Here is a 19481-nt window from a genome sequence, read left to right as displayed (position 1 = left end):
CCTCTGCACACTCTTCCTGTCCCAGGACCTGCAGCCAGCCCTCGAACCACAGGGAACCAGCAGGGTGGCTTGCCTCCCTCCACAGGGCACCGGCCCCCAGCCTCCAGAGCACCTCTTTCTGGGGCCGGCCCCAAGCTCCTCCCAGCCAGCGTGTCTACCTCCGTGGTCCTGGCCTGCCTGCGTGTCTCAGCCGGCCTGACTCGACCTCCCTTCTCACTCTTGCCCCTGCCCTGTAGCTCCTGCCTCCCACCCCGCCATGTACCCCAGCCCTGCCCTCGCCAGGGAAAACGCCCTTGTCCAGACCGGGGTCACAGCATCCCCACCTGCCCCAGGGCCTCCTGTCTCGCCTCTCCGCTCATCTCAAAAGCCGGACAGCTGTGGCTCCTCCAGGGACCCTGCTCACAGACCCCCTGCAGCTGCCGACCAGGGCCCTGCTGGGCCGCCTGCCTGGGGAGCATCTCAGATGCACACCAATGCCCCCCAGTTGCACCTGCCACGGCCAGGCCCCCTGACGGCCCCCACTGCACAGGGTGCCACCCCGACCCATCTGGCCCAGCAGCTCCCTCGCCACCTGCATACCTAGTGTTTCTCCCTCCAAAATACCCCCACGTGCCCCCTCTTCTGTCATCTTCCTGCTGTCAGCTTTGCCCAACTACCTCTGCTGACTCCCTAGGGACCCCGTGCCCAGGCACCCACTGACTTGCCAGAGCAGGGGACCTACAAGCTCTCTGTGGGCACCCCCTCCCTCCCTCCTTGTACTTGGGGCCCCCGAGCTGCTGCTCCTCTGCCCGGGCTCTGGGTCGTGTCCGCATCGGCCTCAGGACCTCCTCCCCTGCCCTCCAGCAGGGCCTGTGGACACCTGTCACTGCAGCCCCACCCGCAGCCCCCACAGCACACTGGCCTCTGTACCAGCCACGGGCTTGTGGTATTCTATTTGCTTCTTCAGTGGAGTTACGGACTGTGTCCCCCCAAATTCATATGTTGAGGCGCTTACCCCAGTGGGATGGTGTTGGGAGGCGGGATCTGATCAGGTTTGGATGAGGTCATGAGGGTGAGGCCCCCATAATGGGCCCAGAGCCCTTAAGACTGGGCACCGGAAGCTGCTCCTCCCCGTCCTCTCCCTGTCCCTCCCCTTCTCCACGCCTGTCCCCTCTCCCCCCACCATGTGAGGATGCCGCAAGATGCTGTCTGTGGGCCTCCCAGCCTCCAGGGCCGTGAGCGGCGCTGGCCGGGGTCTAGGCTGCTGTCTGGGTGTTCTGTCCCGAAGCCTGAGCTCGTGGCCGGGTGGAGCTCCCCAGGAAGGGCTGGGCTCCCCAGGAAGGCAGCTCCCAGCTGCTCAGAGCTCAGTCAGCTGGTCATGGAGGGACCAGCTCTGCGGCGGTGCCAAGCTAACTCAGCTGCTGGTGGCTTTTGGCAAAGCCCTTCCCTTCCCTGTGCCCTGGAACCCAGGTCTGCAGGGGGCACAACTGCCCTCTGGGTGAGTCAGGGCCACCATGAGACTTGGAGGCCATGTGCCCGAGTGGTGGAGCCCCAAGAGCTGACCCCCCAGCAGCCTCTGCCCTCTGACCACAGGTCACTTTTTCAAAGGACAATGAAGGCTTGCTTCTCCATGTTTCCCATCCAAGTTATTTTGGAGGGTTGTTCCTCATGATTCTGGCTGGGCAGGCTCGCGCCAGCGTGGGCATGAGTTCACCAGGGGGGTGGCTGCTGCCACCCAGAGGAGGCAGCACAAGGACACGGGGCTGTGCCGGCCATCACCAACTGTCCGAGGGGAGGACGGACTAGGGCCGTTGTGAGCTGGGCTGGGGCTGCTTCCTTCTGGCGGCTCTGCTGGAGGGAGCCGGCTGAGGGTGTCCCCTCGGGCCCAGGGGACAGTGCAGGCTCCAAGCCTGAAGCAGGGAAGGCAGGGCATCCCCAGCAAGGCGGAGCAGCATTCCCACCACCCGACAGGTGTTCCCGTGGGGCCTGTGCTGGCCCCCCAGGAGGGTGCCACTCCCTACACATTTGGGACATCCCAGAATTCCAGCCTGGACTGGGTTTTCCCGCACTGGGGCAAGGCTGCAGCGAAGGGAGGAGGGAGGGGGTGGGTGGTGCTTCAGACATGCCAGGAGGCCATGCTGCTCCATGCCAACTGGCCCCACTCACAGGACGGCCCTCCTGCCCCTGGGCCTTCACCCCAACTGAAAACCATGCAGAAGCAGCTCTGGTGCCAGGGGGCACACGGGGGTGGGGGCAGGGTCCCAGGGGACCCGGGGCTGTGTGCGGCAGACCCCCACAAAGACACCATGCGCCCAGAGGGGCTGCTGGCTCTACCGTGCCTCTGCCAACCTGGTGAGCATTCCCATCTACAATCAGAGCTCCCTTGGTGCCCCCAAGTGCACACGCCACAGGCACAGTGGTTCATTCTCAAGGACAGAGAAGAACTTCAAAATGAGCTCCCGGCTGGGCAGTAACTCCACCCGCGGTGGGCGTGGCCCCGGGGGTCACAGCAGGCCTGACGCTGAGAATGGAGGCCAGCAGCCCACCCTCCTGTCGTCTGTTATACTGTCGGTTACCACCATCACCGCTGTCACTTCAGGGTTTGTCTAAGCACTCCCCCCACAAAGAGCCCTTGTGTGTGTGGGGGTGGATTTGTGTCTGTGGGCTCTGCTGAAGCTCTGCCTTCCCCGTGACCCCTGGCAGGGAGGCCCGGTCTCCCACCTTATTACCGGTTTTGGGGAGAGGGCAGCCGGAGCAGCCTGTGCCCAGGAGTGGAGACAGGTGGGGACACCAGGGGAGGCTCAGACCCAGGTCACCTCTGACCAAGCCGATCGGTTGGGGCCCTGCCAGACTCCCACGTGCTAACGGAATAACTCTGAGTCCCTCGGGAGAAGAAGGAAGCCCTAGGTCGTGAGAGTCCAGGGACCCGCCAGGTCAGCAAGCACACATTCACTGAGCAGACAGACACTTGTTGAGATGCAACCCACCATATTGATGCAGACAGCCTGGGTTCAAATCCACAGTCTACCCCTCATAGCTGTGCGACACTGGGCAGGCCACTTAACTTCTCTGTGCCTAATTTCCTCATGTGTAGCATGGGCACTGGTTGACCTGGGGTGTTGACCCTAAAGCCAGCCTTTTGCAAGCCTCAGCCCGATGCGGGAGCAGAGGTGCCTTCGGTCAGCTTCGGAGCAGCACGGCAGGCGGCTTGGGAAGGAAAGGGCACAGCAGGGTCTATGGCAGTCTTCCATTCTTCTGCCTCGTGGCAGCCAGACAGGCTTACTTTCACCAAGGAGCCACATGCAGCCCAGACCCACCATCAGCTGAGCAAAGGGTCTATGGGGGACACTCCTGAGCTGAGGCCAGGGAGAAAGATGAGACAGGCTGGGAGGAAATACCAGTTCTCCCAAACTCTGCCTTGTCCATGAGGCCAGCCATGCCGTCATGTGCCCGGACCCTCAGTGTGTCCCTGGCAGGACAGACGCGTCACGGGGGAGTCTGGCTCCAGGGCGGCCCGAGGGCAGGGCTGGTGGGAGTGTGGGTGCGCGGGCTGCGGCCCTGTGTACGGTCACACCCGCCTGCGCCACAGCCTGTGCCCGGGCCTGTTTACCGGAGGGGTAGAAGGGCCCCTTGCTGCTGTGTCAATAGACTCTGCAAAGGCCTCTGCCTTCTCACCCCTCTCCAGCTTTCCAAACTCAGATTATGTATTGGCGGGCTTATCGGAAGGGCCGTCTGGCAGTTAAAAGATGTTTCCACGCATTGTGAGGCTGCATGGAAACCAAGTCATGTCAGCCCCAAGGACAAAGGAACTCAAGTGTTTGAAATGCAAAAATATTTTGACCCAACTACATCATTTTTCAAAGGAAAAAAGTAATTCACGGCTCACAATTCACTTGCTATCTCACAGGAAGTCCTGTATTTCTTATGAACTCCCCAGGGTCTGCGTCTGTGCGAGAGGTCATCTCAGAGGGCCAGCGGTGAGGGGCAGGCAGAGCTTTCTTTCCGTTTCTTCCTGTTGCCTGCTTTGGGCCCAGCCCGTCTATGCGGTTTTCACCTCTGCACTGCTCAGGATCGGGAACTCGAGTCGGGCACAGCCTGCTCTGTGCTGCCAGGTCAGAAACCACTGCCCTGAGGGGTGACGTGACTTTGCCCAGGTCATGGCAGTTGATGGCGGAGCCAGAACCAGAACCCGTCCGTGGGCCTCTGACCCCGCTGCGCGTGTCCTGCCCTGGGCTTGCTGGCTGCTGTGTCGTGCTGAGCCTGGGTGGGACCTTGAGGGCCCATCACCGCCGTCACCACCACCACCACCACCCGGTCCCACTCTGGGGCCTAAGCGTGTGCCGGGTGCTTTTCACATCCTAACTCATGTGGTCACTAACCACGACTTTGAGGCAGGCACTGTCATCGTCTCCATTTCACAGGTGAGGAGATCAAGGTATCCGAGGATAAAGAAGTCCTTGCACAGGCTTTCTCCCTGCAAGAAGTCCTTTCTCTCACCCAGTCTGTGGGACCCACAGGAAATGTCGCGGGCAGGCCTTCGTGGGGGCTTAGAAGCTCAGAGGAGGCTGGGCAAAAGGCAACTGTGGGCTCAGCGGAGCAACCTGGGAGTGCCTCTGAAGCCGTGTTTGGGTGTCTGCTCCCAGAGCCACAGGGGCCAGGGCAGCCAGGACATGACCCATGGGAGGGCAGGACGGGGCACTTGCTTGGGTTCCGACAGCCAAGGCCCTTCTGTCTTGCTGGAAGACTGGAGAGCAGCCCCCTGGGGTGCCGAGTGGCCGAGTGGGGGCTGGGAAGGAAGAGCTGGAGAGAGGGGCATGCCACGTCCCAGGGAGAGGCCTTCAGGAGCACTACGTGACCCTGTGGGGCCAAAATGCGATAATTAAAGAGAGGTCTGGGTGTGAGGGCAGCATTGGGAGGGAAGAACAGTCGAAATGACTTGCAAGACCAGCCAGGAGAGGGGTGGATGCCAGCCCAGGCCAAGGAGACCCTCATGCACGCGGCACCTGGTTCCCGGTCAGACACCTAGGAAAGCAGAGGGTCCAGATGGTGCACTGTCTGGCTGTCCCGTGAAATGTATCGCGGGGGTCACTTTGGCAGAGACCTGTGTCCGAGAAACTGGGTATGGAAGCTTTCTGAGGGGCCGAGTCGCAGCTTCCCACCTTTGAGACCCTGGGTGGGTCAGTTCACCCATCTGAGCCGCACAGAAGAAGAGCAGGTGCCTCCTAGGACTGTCACGGGCTGCTGCAGCACTCCCCTGGTGAGACCTAAGCTGGCCACCTCGGCGAGGGGCGAGGACACGGCAGTGAGCACGCAGACGTGGCCCTGCAGCCCTGGGTCCCGGCCCCAGCCTGGCCCGACTCTGCACGTGGGAAGACACCCAGGAGCCGCCCTCCACTGCCACGGTGGCTGGGGCGGGGCCCCTGCCCGGCACCCGGTCAGCGCCTGCCTTGCCCTCCTCCTGGGGTTGCCCGGAGGCCACACGTGGGCAGACACGGGGTGGAGGCGCCCCTCACCGCACCCCCTGCCAGGGGGCCGCCACTCCAGGCCTTCCCGAGGGCTCATTTGATGTTTTTCGCGACCTTACCAGTTCCTTTTCACTCCTGTCTCTGCACTTCTCGTCCAAAACAGAAATACAAAGGGAGGAAATCTATTCAAAATTCCTCCTCCTCATTTTATTTTTGCTGCTCTCTGGGGTGCCCACGCTTCAGATTCTCTTCCGATAATTATCTGCCCTTTCGGGGCCTTCGAAACACAGAGCCTCGGGTTTGGGGGGCAAAAAGAAAGCGCCGGCCTGGCCGTGGCCCGCAGGACGCCCGCAAGCACACGCCGAGAACGCCGTGCTCACACCGACTCCCTCGCACTCCGCGTGAGCCTGCAGAAGCGGGTTTTTATTTATTTAATATCTTTGAATATCTCTCCTTGCTCTCGGCCGATCCGTGATGAACGCCGTGTCAGACCCTTTTTATGTGATAATTTTCCATCCCCAGCAACTTGAACGTTTCTGTGGCAAATACTCTGAATCTTGGCCATTGCTCAGAAATAACAGAGGCAGGGTTCCAACATAAAATAATAAGTCTTGCCTTTTATTACTTAATTTATCAACACTCTACTGGAGAAACATCTTGTTAACTTGGTAAGAAGAAACCGTTTCACCATGAGAGCCTCCGCTGATGGAAGCGGGTGTCGGGCGAAATGATGAGTTCTGTTAGCATACAAAGAGGCCGGGGCTGAAGGATTATTCAAAAAAGGAAATATTAACTAAGAAAACGATACACTCACACTGAATCTGTTAAATTAAGAATCCCACTCTTTTTGTCCAGAATCCATTTGTTATCCTCATAATGACCCCCTGTACATAAAAGAGGACGAAGAGGAGAAACTGCCGAGAAAAATGACCCCTTAGGATCACCAGTCTGCAGGGACGCGGTTTCTGCCAGCAAGGAACGCAGCGAACAGCCCAAGAGGTCTTAGAAGCTCGCCCTGGCATGAGGGCATCTGATCCGGAACACTGCACAAGGTGTCCCCAGGGAACCCACAGCACAAAGGACACAAGAGGTCTGTCCTCGTAGGTGAGCAGACTGCGGAAGAACGTGGACCCCAGGGGGGTGAGACCTGCTGGAATTGGGCCGTGCTTCTCCAACGCCTGGGACAGTGTGCTGCGCGCAGCAGGCGCTTGGCGAGTATTTGCAGAGTGGGTGGGTGGGCCAGGGCAATGCTGCAGTAAGAAACTCAGAGGCCTAACAAAGTAACACAAAGTTGTGCCTCTCCTCTGGGCCTGATTCACACAGTGGCTTTGCTTAAGGTGACCACCTGGGGAGCTATCGGAATGTCCTGGACACTATGCTGAAAGGCAGAGAGCCCTGGAGGCTATCACACTCTTGACTAGCTGCCGGGCCCGGGAGTGACACAGCATCCATCATTCAGAGCCACAGCCTGGTGGCCCATCTAGCCACAGGCCTGTAAGGAACTCAGACGGGTGGGTGAATGGCGCTGACGGCGCCTGGATGTAGGTGAGATGGGGAATCCTGGTCATCCAGCAGACAGGGACGCTTTCCATGGACTCACCATCGCCACCACAGCGTTAACATGTTTTCCCACATACTGTGCTGCTAGAGCCAGGCACGCGAGCCATGTATAAGCACTTTACATAAGGTAACGTATTTAAGAACCAAAAAGCCCCATACAGATGTTAACCTAAAAAAAAAAAAAAATCATCCATTATATCAAAGAGTGACATTCTCACTCTTGTAGATTTCTGCCCAGGCTCATCATGTCTGCACGTCCTTGCGTGTGTGATCTGCCACTTTTGGAAAGCTCTTCTTTAAAAAAAAAAAAGCCCTTTATTCTTTTTTCAAAAAAAGGAGAGGTTCTAGGTTTATAGAGAAGTGAGTGGGACGTACAGGGAGCCTGTGAACCTTCTCTTCTCCCCCCTTCACCTCCCCAGTCCCTGATTATCACCCGCATTACCGTGGCCCCCTCCTCAGAGCTAGATTACCCAAACGCCTCTTTGTGGGCACTGGGTAGAACTGGTTTATCCCCCCATCCTGGGCCACCACACTGGCCATCAGTCAGGGTCAACAGAACGGAAGTGGTCGTTCACAGATGCAGGGACAGGGACAGGCCCCAATACGGGCCGGGTACTGCTTTTCCCTGGCAACACTGGACCAAAGATCAGAGCTTCCCTCCAAGGAGAAGAGGGTCATCCTCAGGGGCTGGTGCCCCCCTGGGACCCATGGAAGCTGGGAGGTGGGGGAGCTGCGCTGGCTCCCCGCGGCTGCGACACGGCCGAGGCTGAATGTCAGCACACCGCCCCTGCTCTTCTGTGCTTACGGCCTCCTTAGTGCGGGCTCCACGCTACCCGCCACCTCACGTGCTCCTCTCCGCTTTGCTCCCTGGGAGTCGGCCATGTGTCAGCTCCAGTACCACTGCCTCTAGGAAGCCAGCTGCAGGGGAGTTCACTGTTGTCCCCACCTCCGTGCCCTCTGCCACATGACCACATCCCGCCTGTGAGAGGCAGGGCTCACTTCCCATCCAGGGCTGTTGGCCATGGCCGGGCGGTCAGCCGTGGCTGATGTGGGATGCACTGATGACGTAGCCCTTCCTAGCCTAGGCCTAACCATGATTATACGTGTCTGCTTTCCCCCTTCTTCTTATCGCCATGAGAACCACATGCCCCAGGGAGCCCACTGGTCTGAGGGGAGGACAGACATACAGAGCAAACTGGACCCCGCCATTGGCTTGGACCCCACCGTGCTCAGCTGAGCCCAGACTGGATCAGTCGACTTGCATAGTAAGTAGGAACTGTGAGCATCGTTCGAAGCCCCAAGTATGGGGATGTTCACCACTCAGCATTACTGTGGCAACAGCTGACTGGCACACCTGCTTGCAGTCACGCCAGTCCAGTCCTGCGTGGCCTTTCTCCGAACTCCACGGCGTCCAGGCCGCCTCCCACTGTTCTCTGGAGAGCCACACAGAAAACACCACCCGCACGGGCACTCGCTTCAGAGGCCTCTCGGTGGCACGTGGGAGCTCCTGGCCTTGCCACTGAATCATGTGGCCTCAGGCAAGTGATTCAAACCCTCTCTGCCTTGGTGTCCTACTCAGCAGGGTGGGGATGGCCATGCGGTCCCTGTGCGGGGTGACTGGGGTAAATGAGCCATGCGCACAAGGCGGCCGGCAGAGGGCCAGCGTCCCACAGACAGCAGCCATGAGAGCAGCGGCAGCTGGCGGCTCTGGGGTGCCTGGCCCACAGGGCTTGCATCTCACAGGGGACAGCCTCGCTGGGGGCAGCGGGCCACCTCCCCATAACACCGAGCACCCATCTGCTCTCCCTCACAGCCCCAGCCCCCCACCCCTGCCCCCACACAGGGCTGTGTAGAGAAGCTGCGGGGAACGAGGGCAGGGGTGTGGCCCCTCTGGGTCCCCCACAGACCCACACGTGTGCTATCAGTGTCTGACTCAGAGAAGGCAAGCTGGGGGCAGGTGGATCTGCCCATTCCCAAGCCCAGGGCAGGTGCCCACCTACTCTCTTTAACAGCGGAGGCTTCTTAGGATGGGTTGGGGTGGGGCAGCCCTCCCTGAGGGGCTCTGCCTCCTCCGAGAGCTTCTACTTCCAGGCAGGAGACCTTCCAGGGCTCCACCTGCCCATGTCTAGGCAGGGAGGCTTCCCCACGCTCTGGCACAGGCCTGGGCCAAGAGGAGAGATCTGAGGCTCTGCTGCACAGCCTGGCCCCCCGAGACCTTCATGGGCACACCATCTGAGGCCAACTGCAGGAGCTGGCCCTCCCTCTAGGCATGGCGTGCCCAGCCTGTGCCCTGAGAAAAGTGGGCACAGCGGGAAGTGAGCAGGCCGTGGGAGGGCCCGGGTCACACCCTGGCTCACCATGCTGCCTGCTACCCAGAGAAGGACCAGCCCGCTGGCACCATGTCCGTGTAAAACCGCGGTCGGCCTGATGCTCTCAGTGGTAATAACCATGCTAAGGAGAGGGCGGCAGGGTTCCAGAGCAGAAGGGAGCCTGTGGTCTCTCCTTGGAGAACAGCCGAAGAGACGGCCCCACCGAGCCGGCCCATCCAGACCCGCCCAGGGGTGTCTGTGCGTCTGAGGCAGAAGATGCTTAATAGGCCTCAGAGCTGATATATTTTTCTCTCCAAATAGCGCGGCACAATTTAATTAACTCACTATTGCACCCACCTGAAGATTACAGGGTTTATTGACACCACCATCTGGCTCCCATAAAGCTGGTAATGTAGATAATAAATCCTCTTCATTATCCAGTGCCAGCAAGAGGCGTCCTGCTCCAAGCCATCTTTCCTGCACCCTCCTGGGAGGGCCACCTCCAACGCCCTGAGGTGTTGGGCTCCGGGGCGGGAAGCGGCTGCCTGCGAACTCTGAGGAGGCCTGCTCGGTGCTAAGAGGCTGCCTGGGAGGCAGAAATCTGCAAAGAGGCCTGACACCCTCCACCCTCTCCACCATTGCACCCAGAGCTTCATCCGCCCCTTGTCCCCATCTGGCAACAGCAGCCACCCCCGGCACAGACACCCAGCGGGCCCTGGCTTCCACAGCTGTGCTCACCATCCTGCCACCCAGCCCAGTGCCCGGCCACCCAGCCACTGGAGAAGAGCATCTCCCAGTTGGCAGAGACAGAAACGGGAAACGCAGAAGTCCAAGTTCAAGGCCCAGTGCCACACCGTGCAGGGCAGACCCAGGTTCACAGAGCTGGGGGCGGACCAGGATGGACCCGGCCACCTCCCCGGCTCTAGGGCCCTTGGTTTACCATCTGCGCTAACGCATGTGTTCAATTTCTGACCCTGTCCTTTGAAACTCAAGTTCTGTCTGTCCTTAAGATTTGGGCTGGGGCAGAAGGTGTCAGCAGGGCGGGAGGAGGGCCAGACCACAGAGCGGGGCCCCCTGTCACCTGCTCTCACTCGCCTGCCCTACCTGGGGCAGGGGCTCCCCCGGCTCTCCCTTCTCCTGGACCCTGAGCTGCAGCCCAGAAGCCGATTCAGGGGGACGCCTGAGAAAGACCCTGGTTCACTGCTTTCTTACCAGCGAGGGAAGAGGAAAATTACCCCCAGTCCCTGGCCTCAGGTGCAGCTCCCGGGCTGGGGCCCCTCTGGGCTGCTGCACCTGGGCTGAGAGCCGCTGGCTAAGGCGAGGCCTTCCTCAGAATGTGCGTCCCACAGCAGGTAATGAATTACTGGGGAGAAAATTAATTGCTTGTGCCTCTCCCCAGCTAATCTGATGGTTTAAACTGATGTCAGGACCCTTAGGTGGGGGTGGGGGTGGAGAAAGTGGAACCAGCTCAATCGGAGGGGGACAAAATGCAAAAAGGTTACATTTATAGCATCGGCAGCCAGCTTGGAGTGGCCTGTACCTCACCTCCACCGGCCCATTAATCACCATTATCAGGCAGGAAGGGGCCATGTTAACCCCGCCCTCCGCCCGGGGGCAAGTTCAGGTGCTGCCAGGTGGCCAGAGGTCAGAGTCTACCTAGTGTGGCCTTGAGGCACCCAGAGCTCCCAGGCTGTGGCTCCTCCCTCCCTGCCTGTGTCTGATTGTCTGCCAGGAGCCGTGCAGCCACCCAAGTCAAGCCACTTCTCCAGATGAGCGTCAACAAACCCTGAGGCCTCCCGGGAGGGGCTGGGAGTGGGGCAAGAAGCCAGACAGGCAGGTCCTCAGGGGCAGCCGAAGGTGCCGGGCGCAGGCTCAGAGCTGCCGCAGGCAGGGGGTGGGCCAAGGCACTCTCTGCGGCTCACGGAGTCCTGGCCCCATTACACCTCTCCGCAAGGCAGCCTTTGATTCAGCAAAACCAGGGATGCAAACTTCTCAGGAGTACTTAGTTTCCATGGCGACCGAAGCTGACCTCAACATTATTGTTCTCGAGAGGGGACTGACTTTACTATATGTTCATTCACTGAATTAATGGACTCCGGGCTCTTTTTTCAGCAAACCCGGAACAAAGGAAAGAGAGACGTGTCGTCCGAGGGCTTTCAGCCGCCGTCCGGCCTTTTGTCCGGGACTTACTGCGACGAGCGGGTCTGCTCAGCCCGAGATTATCAAAATCAACTTGGGGCCGTCTCCGTGGCCGCTAAACACACTTTGATTTCATAAAGACATAACTGACCCCATATGCAAATCATTAATTGTGATGGCCAGGCTCTCAGGGCTTGGGTCCCCCGGGTGATTTTTGTGGCAATGAAGTGCATTTGTAGATACACTGCAGCTGAGTTGCAGGGCCGTGGCGGCTCCTGAGCGTCGCTGGCTGGGACATAAAGAGGAAAAGAGGAGGATTTCTAAACCTAACCCTGCCGGCACAGGCAAGGATAACCGAGCCGAGGGCAAACGCGGTGACCTTCCAGTCCCAGTAAAGCCAGCTGGCCCCGATGCCTGCATATCCCTGCTTTGTACCTGGGGTTCGGAGTTCTGCCGTCTCCCCATCCTGGTCCAGCCCCTCCCGCCCCCTCTGCAGCCCGCCAGCCGCTGGAAAATACCTCTGCTTCCTCCAGGGGAACAACAATGCAAATGAAACAGACCACAGGAGGCAGCCCTGGACACAAATACCTGGGCACACATGCAGCCCGTAAACTGAATCAGGCTGTGCTCAGACAGCAGGGTGTGTGGCCTTCTCTAGTAACTGCTGCATGGGCACGTCACACCGTCGTCCACTCCCACCTGCCTGGGGCTCACTGGGCTCTCCCTCCGGATGCCCTAGCAAACCTGCGTTACCTTCTGTCCCCCTCTCCAGGTGTGGGACCCAGGAGACCAGAGAGGCATTTTGTCCAGGACAGGCCGTGAAAAACATTACACTCAGCAGGCCAGTGGGACAGACCACGGTCCTAACATCCAAATAATCAGTTCACAAATTATCATAATTATCAATCAATCACCCTGTTTGGACAATGCCAGGCTGGGCCATCAGAAAGCTTTTATGACCTGTAGCGTTTTGTACGTAATAACGGGGAGAGATTTATGGACCCATCACGGCCCCTCTTCCAGCAGCCTGACTTTATTAGCTCAATTTACTTGGGACTCTCCCAGGCCTCAACCCTCCACATGCCGCCCGCAGTGCTGGCCGGGCACCCAGCCTCCCATGCTTCTGAGAGGCACCTTTCCTAGCTCCCCATCCTGACTCATTTGGGGTGGGGGTGGGGGTCATGGACAGAGAAGGGAAGAATAAATTTGAAAAGTCATACCCTTTGTTTGCATTTTCTCCCTGGTTGGACTGTACTGACATCCTTCCTTTTCAAGATCGTCAAAGAAAACAAGATAGTGGGACAAAGGCCAGGGGCTTGTTTCCCTGTCCATATCCCCAGAGAGATTAAATCAGAATTCTTTTAGCTGATAGCATCTCCCTGGGTGGACTACACTCTTGTTAACGGATAAATCCCAGCCCTCCACAAAGTCCAAGAATAAATTTAAGCCTTTTGCCAAATGTCTATCCTATTGGATTTTGATAAGACGGCCATTGAGCCTTAATAATGTCTTCCATCCATTTTCAGCGGGCCCTTAACACGGCTCTTTATTCGTCCCCAAAGCCTCTTCGCCCGGCCTTTTTATTACAGGCTCTGGCGGGCTCTCCAGGGAGCTGGGCGACCCCAGTGATGGATGGACAGCTCGCTAGATTATCTCCTGCAGATGTTTGCTCTGCAGGAGCCCCGGGCTTTCCCTCTAAGTAAACAGACACTAAATAGAGTCGGCCTGAGGGGACAGTCCCAGAGGTCCAGGCACAGCAGCTACAGAGGGCCGCGCAGTCGACCTGCTGCCAAAGTGACTTTGGGGGAGGCACTGGCGACGTGCCCTGGGTGCGCACCTGGGTGGGCGTGGGGCTGGCGAGCACAGGTTCAGCGCATTGGCGGAGACCCACACTGGGCTGGTGCATAGGGACCAGACACAGGGGATGGGGACATGGGGAAGGGCCAGAGGGCGATGCAGAAGGGACAAGGGCTGGAGAGGGATGCAAGGGCCTGCAGAGGGACACGGGATGCGGGAGACAGCTTGGTGTGAGGGCTGGAGGGGACCAGACGGAGGGGGCGGGAGGGGGCAGGACGGCTGGTCCTCAGGGGCGGGGCCAAGCCTCACTGTCACTCAAACAGGAGCTCCAGCCCCATGCTGAGTTCAAATACTGAAGGCTGAGGGTGTGGATACAGACCCGCTGGGCCTGGGCTTCCTGTCTGTAAACTGATAGATGATTTCACAGCACTGCAGCACCTGGATCTCTAATACTTAGAATTTATAACCGCATCTTCCCCACGAAATATCACATTTTCTGCACCTCTTGTGTTGAGCCACTGATTGCTTTAATTGACCCTGTTACACTTCACTGGTGCAGATAAACAACAGGGAATTTAACTGCCCTAAATTGGAATAGCTGATGCTCAGAGAAGTCAGCTGCCCAACCCGAGGCTGCACAGCCCCCGTCCCCAATGCTTCCCCATGGTACTTTTTAAGACGCTCAGACATGCCTGTTTTTGGATGAGGAGAGGCCTGTTCGGTCAGACACTAAAATCCCAAACTACAAAACGGATAAATGGGAGCCTTTGTCCCACAACCGAAGACTTCCCTAAATTGGTCCTTAAATAGCACACTAAGTAAGGTACATACAGTCACACGATGGCATGCATGCGCACACGCACGCACGCCACGGCTGTGACACGTCTGCTCCTAATGCGGGCCCTCTGCTTGCGAGGAAGGTCAGGTGTAGGCTGCAGTGGCTGGTCCTTCCTACCCAGCGGTGTAGGGACCCCTTTGCCTTTGCATTTCAGCCCACATCTCTCTCTCAGGCCCTCCCACCTCCCTCCCAGAGTGTCTGGGAACGGAAACGATGGGTCCAGATCTAGGCCCCAGGGTTCGGTTCTGATCATCCTGCCAACATGGCTTTGGGCAACATCCCGTCCCACCTGACTGCCCCAGATGCCAATAGTCTGTATCAGTGCAAGGCTGGAAAATCCTGGAACTCAGCAGATGGCTAAGTTGTGTGTGGTTAAGTGCGGTGGAGGGCAAAGCCCCCTGAGACCGGGGCCTGCAGGGCTGTGCAAGGGACAGGTGCTGGGCTGGGTGCAGACGTCTGCCAAGGCTCCCTTCTGCTCCGCGCCCCATGCAGGCCTCCCTGATGCCCTGGCAGCTGCCCTGGGCATTGGGTCTGTTCTGATTCTGTGAGGAGAGGCTCAAACCCTTCCCACCAGCTTCGCAGGGGCCCGTGCCAAGCTGCAGCTGAGCAGGTCCCTGGCTGGGTGACTCCTGCACCCACCAATGAACAGCCCACAGAGAGCTCTGGCCCATGTCAGCCAAGGCCCTGGGCCCACCGTTTACGGAAGAAAAGGAAGCCACATGCCGGCGCTCTCCCGGGGGGAATGCCGGCTCTGGCTCCGGCCCCAACACGTTCTGTCTTGGTTCAAAAGCAGCCGGCTCTTGCCTCCTCAAAACCTTTACATTTACACTTGACCTTTGACTTTCTGCCTTGACCCTTGTACCCAGGCCAGACCACGCACTGCCCATCCCCCCTAAATAGATCCCCTCTAGCCTCCCGCCAGGCTGTCCCACTGTCAGGAGGAAGTCCTGCCTGGTGTAGGATGGCCAGTGACTTATTCGTGGCGGGAAAACAAGGCTTCACATTCTCCTCAGAGGCTCGGGCCACTGCTGACTGTGGGTCCCTCTGTGAGAAGCAAGAACACCTCAGATCTGGGAGATGTGGGGGCGCCGCTTAATGCCTCTTGCAACCTTACATCCTTGAAGGAATTGTGAACTGGTTCACACTGGCAGGAAAAGGAGGAAGGACGCCGTGGGGATTTACGCTGTGTTTGAGGGAGGAGGGCTGCCCTGGGCAGTGGGCCCAGGAAGGTCCCGGCATCTGCTTGGAGAACAGGGCCGCATGGGGGCCAGACAAAGACCATGAGTTACAGAGGCCGACGAGGTAAAAAGGCCACCCGACCACAGGTGCTTCAGTGGCTACTAAAGGGTGAGAAAATGTCTCCCAGGGCAAGGTTTTCTCCAAAATCAGTGTCTCTGGGGTTGAACCCTGAGAGAAAGGGCAGGTGTCCCAACCCTCAGGGAGAGCTCTGGCCTCAAGCCATCCAGCTGGGAGCAGAGAACTGGCAGTGCTGGGCAGGCTGGGAGCAGAGGCCTGCGCGACACTCACGGCGCGGCATCGCGCCCCCCAGGAGAGGCTGACGGCCCAACGAGCACGCCCTGTGATTCTGATATTATGGAAACAGCACCTGATCTGAGTTAGATGACCCCGTGAGGACTCGTGCTCCCCACAGCCCACTCTGCCTCCTGGCACCCTTGGGGGGCATGTAGGCGGGAGTCCCTCTACTCTGTCTGCTCCAGGAGACTGGCTCGGCCACCGTGTGTGTGCCACGCGCAGGTCTACGTGCCGGTTGTGGGCACGTGTGTGTGCACGACCCAGATTCAGTGGAAGCCAAGCCCCACCTGCTGACGGGCTTTGGGCTTTCGGAGGCGATCTCATCTGCCCCCTTCAGCCGCCTGGCCGGCCTGTAGCGTGCACACGTGGGATGTGCCTGCCTCTGTGTGCACGCTTCCCTCTGGGAATGTGTGTATTTCCCGGGGCCTACTTTACTCTCTGGGTCTTTGAGAGCTGATGTCTGTCAACCAGCTATTCTCCATCAGCGGGCTGCAGAGCAGGAGACGATGTCCACGTTGACCCTTTTTCTTCCCCTAATGGGTTGCTTATTTAAGGCCATGCCCAGGCCCTCTTTGGAGGCTGAGTACAGCAAAAGGCTTTGTTGAATCTGCAGCCAATTGTGGTTTTTTTTCTCCCCATATTCTTTTCATGTGCGTATGCAGTGAAGACAGTTAAATAAACACAACCTGCGTTTATTTAACTTCCGTGCATCTGCATGGCCTGATGGGATCCCCCAGTACAGAGCTCTCCCTGTTTCCCAGGAATGAGGGCGGCCCATGAGGTGACACCCTCCCTGCTCACGAATGAAAATGAGCAGCCATCCTAATTTTCTGGGTCAGGAGCACCGCTCTGTGCACGCGTTCGTTCGACGGCGGGTAACACATTGCTCACAGCCTGCGGCCCGGCCACAGCAACCGCATGTGATCAGCTTGGAAGCACCGGTGGTAAGAGAAGACGCAGGACCAGCTCTCCTACCTTTTGGATGCAGCCCTCCTGCGATGGCACGTCTGTATCCGTCAGCATCTGCTGCAAAACAATTTTGAAAGGTGTTAGTTTCTGATGCAATGCCGTTCTTCAGCAATAGTGGGCTGCAAGGTGTGCGGCAGATCCCGTGTGCTCTGATGCACTAAGGTAAGACCTCGGGCTTCTCCAAAATCTGAAAGCAAGCACAGCCAGCATCCCCTGGTTGCTGAGAACTGCAAGGGCTCCCCCACGACGTTGCCTCCCTGGGTAGGCAGCTGGTTCCTCACAGGGCAGAGCCACTCTGTGTAGCTCACCCTGGGCCTTTATTAACCGGGGAGGGACCCACACATTATTAAGATCAGTTTAATGGGGACACAAAGACTTCTCAGGACATGTGAGCAGCTCTCCTTGCTTCCTCGGTGTTGCACAGTGGGTACAGCTGGGTTTAGGGATGACTGCCAGGCACCACCCCACAGGGCTGAACAGGGGGTGGAGTGGTCCCCCGCATGGGGATTGCAGTCCATCTGTGGGGAAGGGCTCAGGGGACAACCAGGTTCATCTGGACTAAGTCCAGGCACATCCAGGGAGCGCTGCTGTGGAGGGCAAGGTGGGCACACAGGGGCTGGCTGCCCCTGGCGGGGTAGGCAGGCTGGCATGATGCCATCTCTCTGTTTCCTCTCTCCTGGCAAATCAGAGGGAGCAGCATCTTAGCTGGCCTCTTGTCCCAGACACCCAGGAAGAGGATGTTTCTCTGCTGTTTTTTTGGGAGAAGCTTCTTAAGGCAAGTCCAGCTAGAGAGGAGAAGCAGTGGGGCCCGTGCCACAGAGGGAGCTGGGGGCCTCGACGACCACACCTCCAGCAGCAGGCCTGGTGCGGGGGTGCCTGCCACCCCTCCACCGAGGGCACGGGAGTGGGACAGCCAGGGGAGGACGTGCCAGCTGCTCCGGGTCTTCCCTCCACCTGACAGCTCTGCCATTCAGCTTTTCTTGGCCCGGCCCTGGACTGCCAAAGTATCTTGCCTGGCTGGCATCTCTAAAAACCACTGAGTTCCACTCCAGAGGGACGGTGTTTCAGGGATGGGCCCCGGAGTGCTTTCTAAGCTAAGCAAACTGACAAATTGGCTGCAAAAATGGGGTTTCCCCTTCTGGATGGCAGGTGCCATGCAGGGACATGTATATAAACTGCAACATTTTCATGAGGATAGAAACCAAGAATCGAAATGAATATTGGAAAAATGAAATGAGAAATGGCATCAAATCCAGGGGTTTTATTTCTCTTCCCTTATGATCACACTACAGCTTTTCCACATTACAAACACAGCGTGCTGGGTGCCCCCCAATGCCACCAAGGCCAGGCAAGGAAGCGCAAGCAGGTCTGCCCTGGCCCAGCTGTAATAACAAGTCATATTTTTAAATGTTGAGCATTCTAACCAATCGGGGATTTTATGTTTCTTTTAATAGACTCTAAAATTGTGGCTTGGAAAGTGGCTCTAAGTGCAAACAGAGAATGAGACATAAAGAGGTGAAGACCAGAGCACAGACTGTGGGAGGGTCCCCAGGGGTATCTGGGAGGGCGCATGCTCACTGATGCCCTGGGGCCAGATGGGGCTGGGCCAGGGGGGCCTCTGGGAGGCCCCGGGGAGTGAGGTGGCCCACTCTCTCGTCCAGGCTGCCAGGCCTGCACCCTGCACACAGCCACCCGGCAGCACGGAGCCGTTTGTGAGCGTAATGCAGGACTGGGGGCTCCCTGCTTGGGTCACTGGGACCCTGTGCCAGGGGAGGGCTGTGGTGCATCTGCCTGCCCCTGTGAGGGGGCAGCTTGGACAGAGGAGGAAACTGTGTTTTACCCTTCTAAGGAGTGAAGGACTCAGGCCTTGGACAGAATCACAGGAGGGCAGTGCCCATGAAAGCGACTTCTCTTCTCAGGTGCCCTGCCTGAGCCTTGAGCCCCCCTGTGACCTCCTGTCAGCCCACTGAGTGGAGTCAAAGGAAGCCCCCACCCAATGCCGGCTGCTGGGGACGCCTGAGCCACCCGACCTGGCCAGACATGCCTCCCACGTGTCCTGAGGCTGCAGGGGCCACTCCCTGCATGAACCAGGGACCCTCCTGCACACACACGGCCACTTGCAAAGCCCCTGGGACAGGCAGGTGTGATCCTGAGCACGTTCTCAGTCTGCGAGGCCAACGTGTCAATGGCGCCGGTGACTCTCTAGGCAGAGTTCACAAGCTGGCCTTCTCCAGCCGCAGCCTGGCCCAGCCTGGTCCCATTCCCATGCAGGCCCAGCAGTTTGGTGACCTGTAGCCACAGCATTGCCTTCCCCCCAGAGAAACTAACTGCCTTTGGAGGAGGAAAAAGGTGTGGAGGTCGTGACCTGCCCACAGTACCCAGGCCGAGCTGTGGGCAAAGCTCTGAGCTCATTCTCCACACACACAGCAGAATCCTCCTGCTGTGGCTCCAGGCCCAGGTCTGGAGACGCCTGAGCCCATGGTGGCCCAGGGCTCCCCAGCAAGCTGGGGCAGGCCGGGCGCTCCTCCAGGAGTCAGGCTGCCTGGAAGCAGAAACGGGCCTCCCAGCCCTGCTGCCTCTAGGGCACATTACTGAAGATGCGATATTCCCTCCAGTGTTGCTGGAGAACCCCGTGCCACCCTGCACAGGCACCCTTGGTGACAAGACATGGCACCCCGGGCCCCAGGCTGATGCCAGCTCACAGCTCGCCACACATACCCCATTCTGGAGCCTGGGGCCTGGGTGTTTCCCAGGGTGGGCATTTGTGGGTCTCTCGTTGATGCTGGCAGGGAGATGCCCTGCACTTCCCTGTGGGGAAGAAGGCACCACACCCAGAGTTCAAGCCCAGCTCTCCTCTCCTGGTGTGTGGATCATGGGTGCTTTGGGAGACCC

The 19481-nt window shown here is 58.6% G+C and overlaps 1 protein-coding gene across 5 annotated transcripts in view; it reads right to left on the bottom strand.

The window, feature by feature from the left end:
• Positions 1 to 19481, bottom strand: part of PRDM16 (PR/SET domain 16) — a 301085-nt gene that overhangs the window by 137733 nt on the left and 143871 nt on the right. For 3 of the 5 annotated variants that reach the window (XM_037000156.2, XM_037000154.2, XM_037000160.2), the window contains exon 3: positions 16596 to 16646. In XM_037000156.2, coding sequence (XP_036856051.1) covers positions 16596 to 16646 — 51 coding nt within the window. The remainder of the gene's footprint in view (positions 1 to 16595; positions 16647 to 19481) is intronic. The other 2 variants (XM_037000157.2, XM_037000155.2) reach the window with 1 other exon arrangement.

Source organism: Manis javanica, chromosome 4, assembly GCF_040802235.1.
Source record: "Manis javanica isolate MJ-LG chromosome 4, MJ_LKY, whole genome shotgun sequence".
Taxonomy (NCBI): domain Eukaryota; kingdom Metazoa; phylum Chordata; class Mammalia; order Pholidota; family Manidae; genus Manis; species Manis javanica.
The sequence above is the reverse complement of the archived record's forward strand: the minus strand, read 5'-3'. Positions and strand labels throughout refer to the sequence as shown.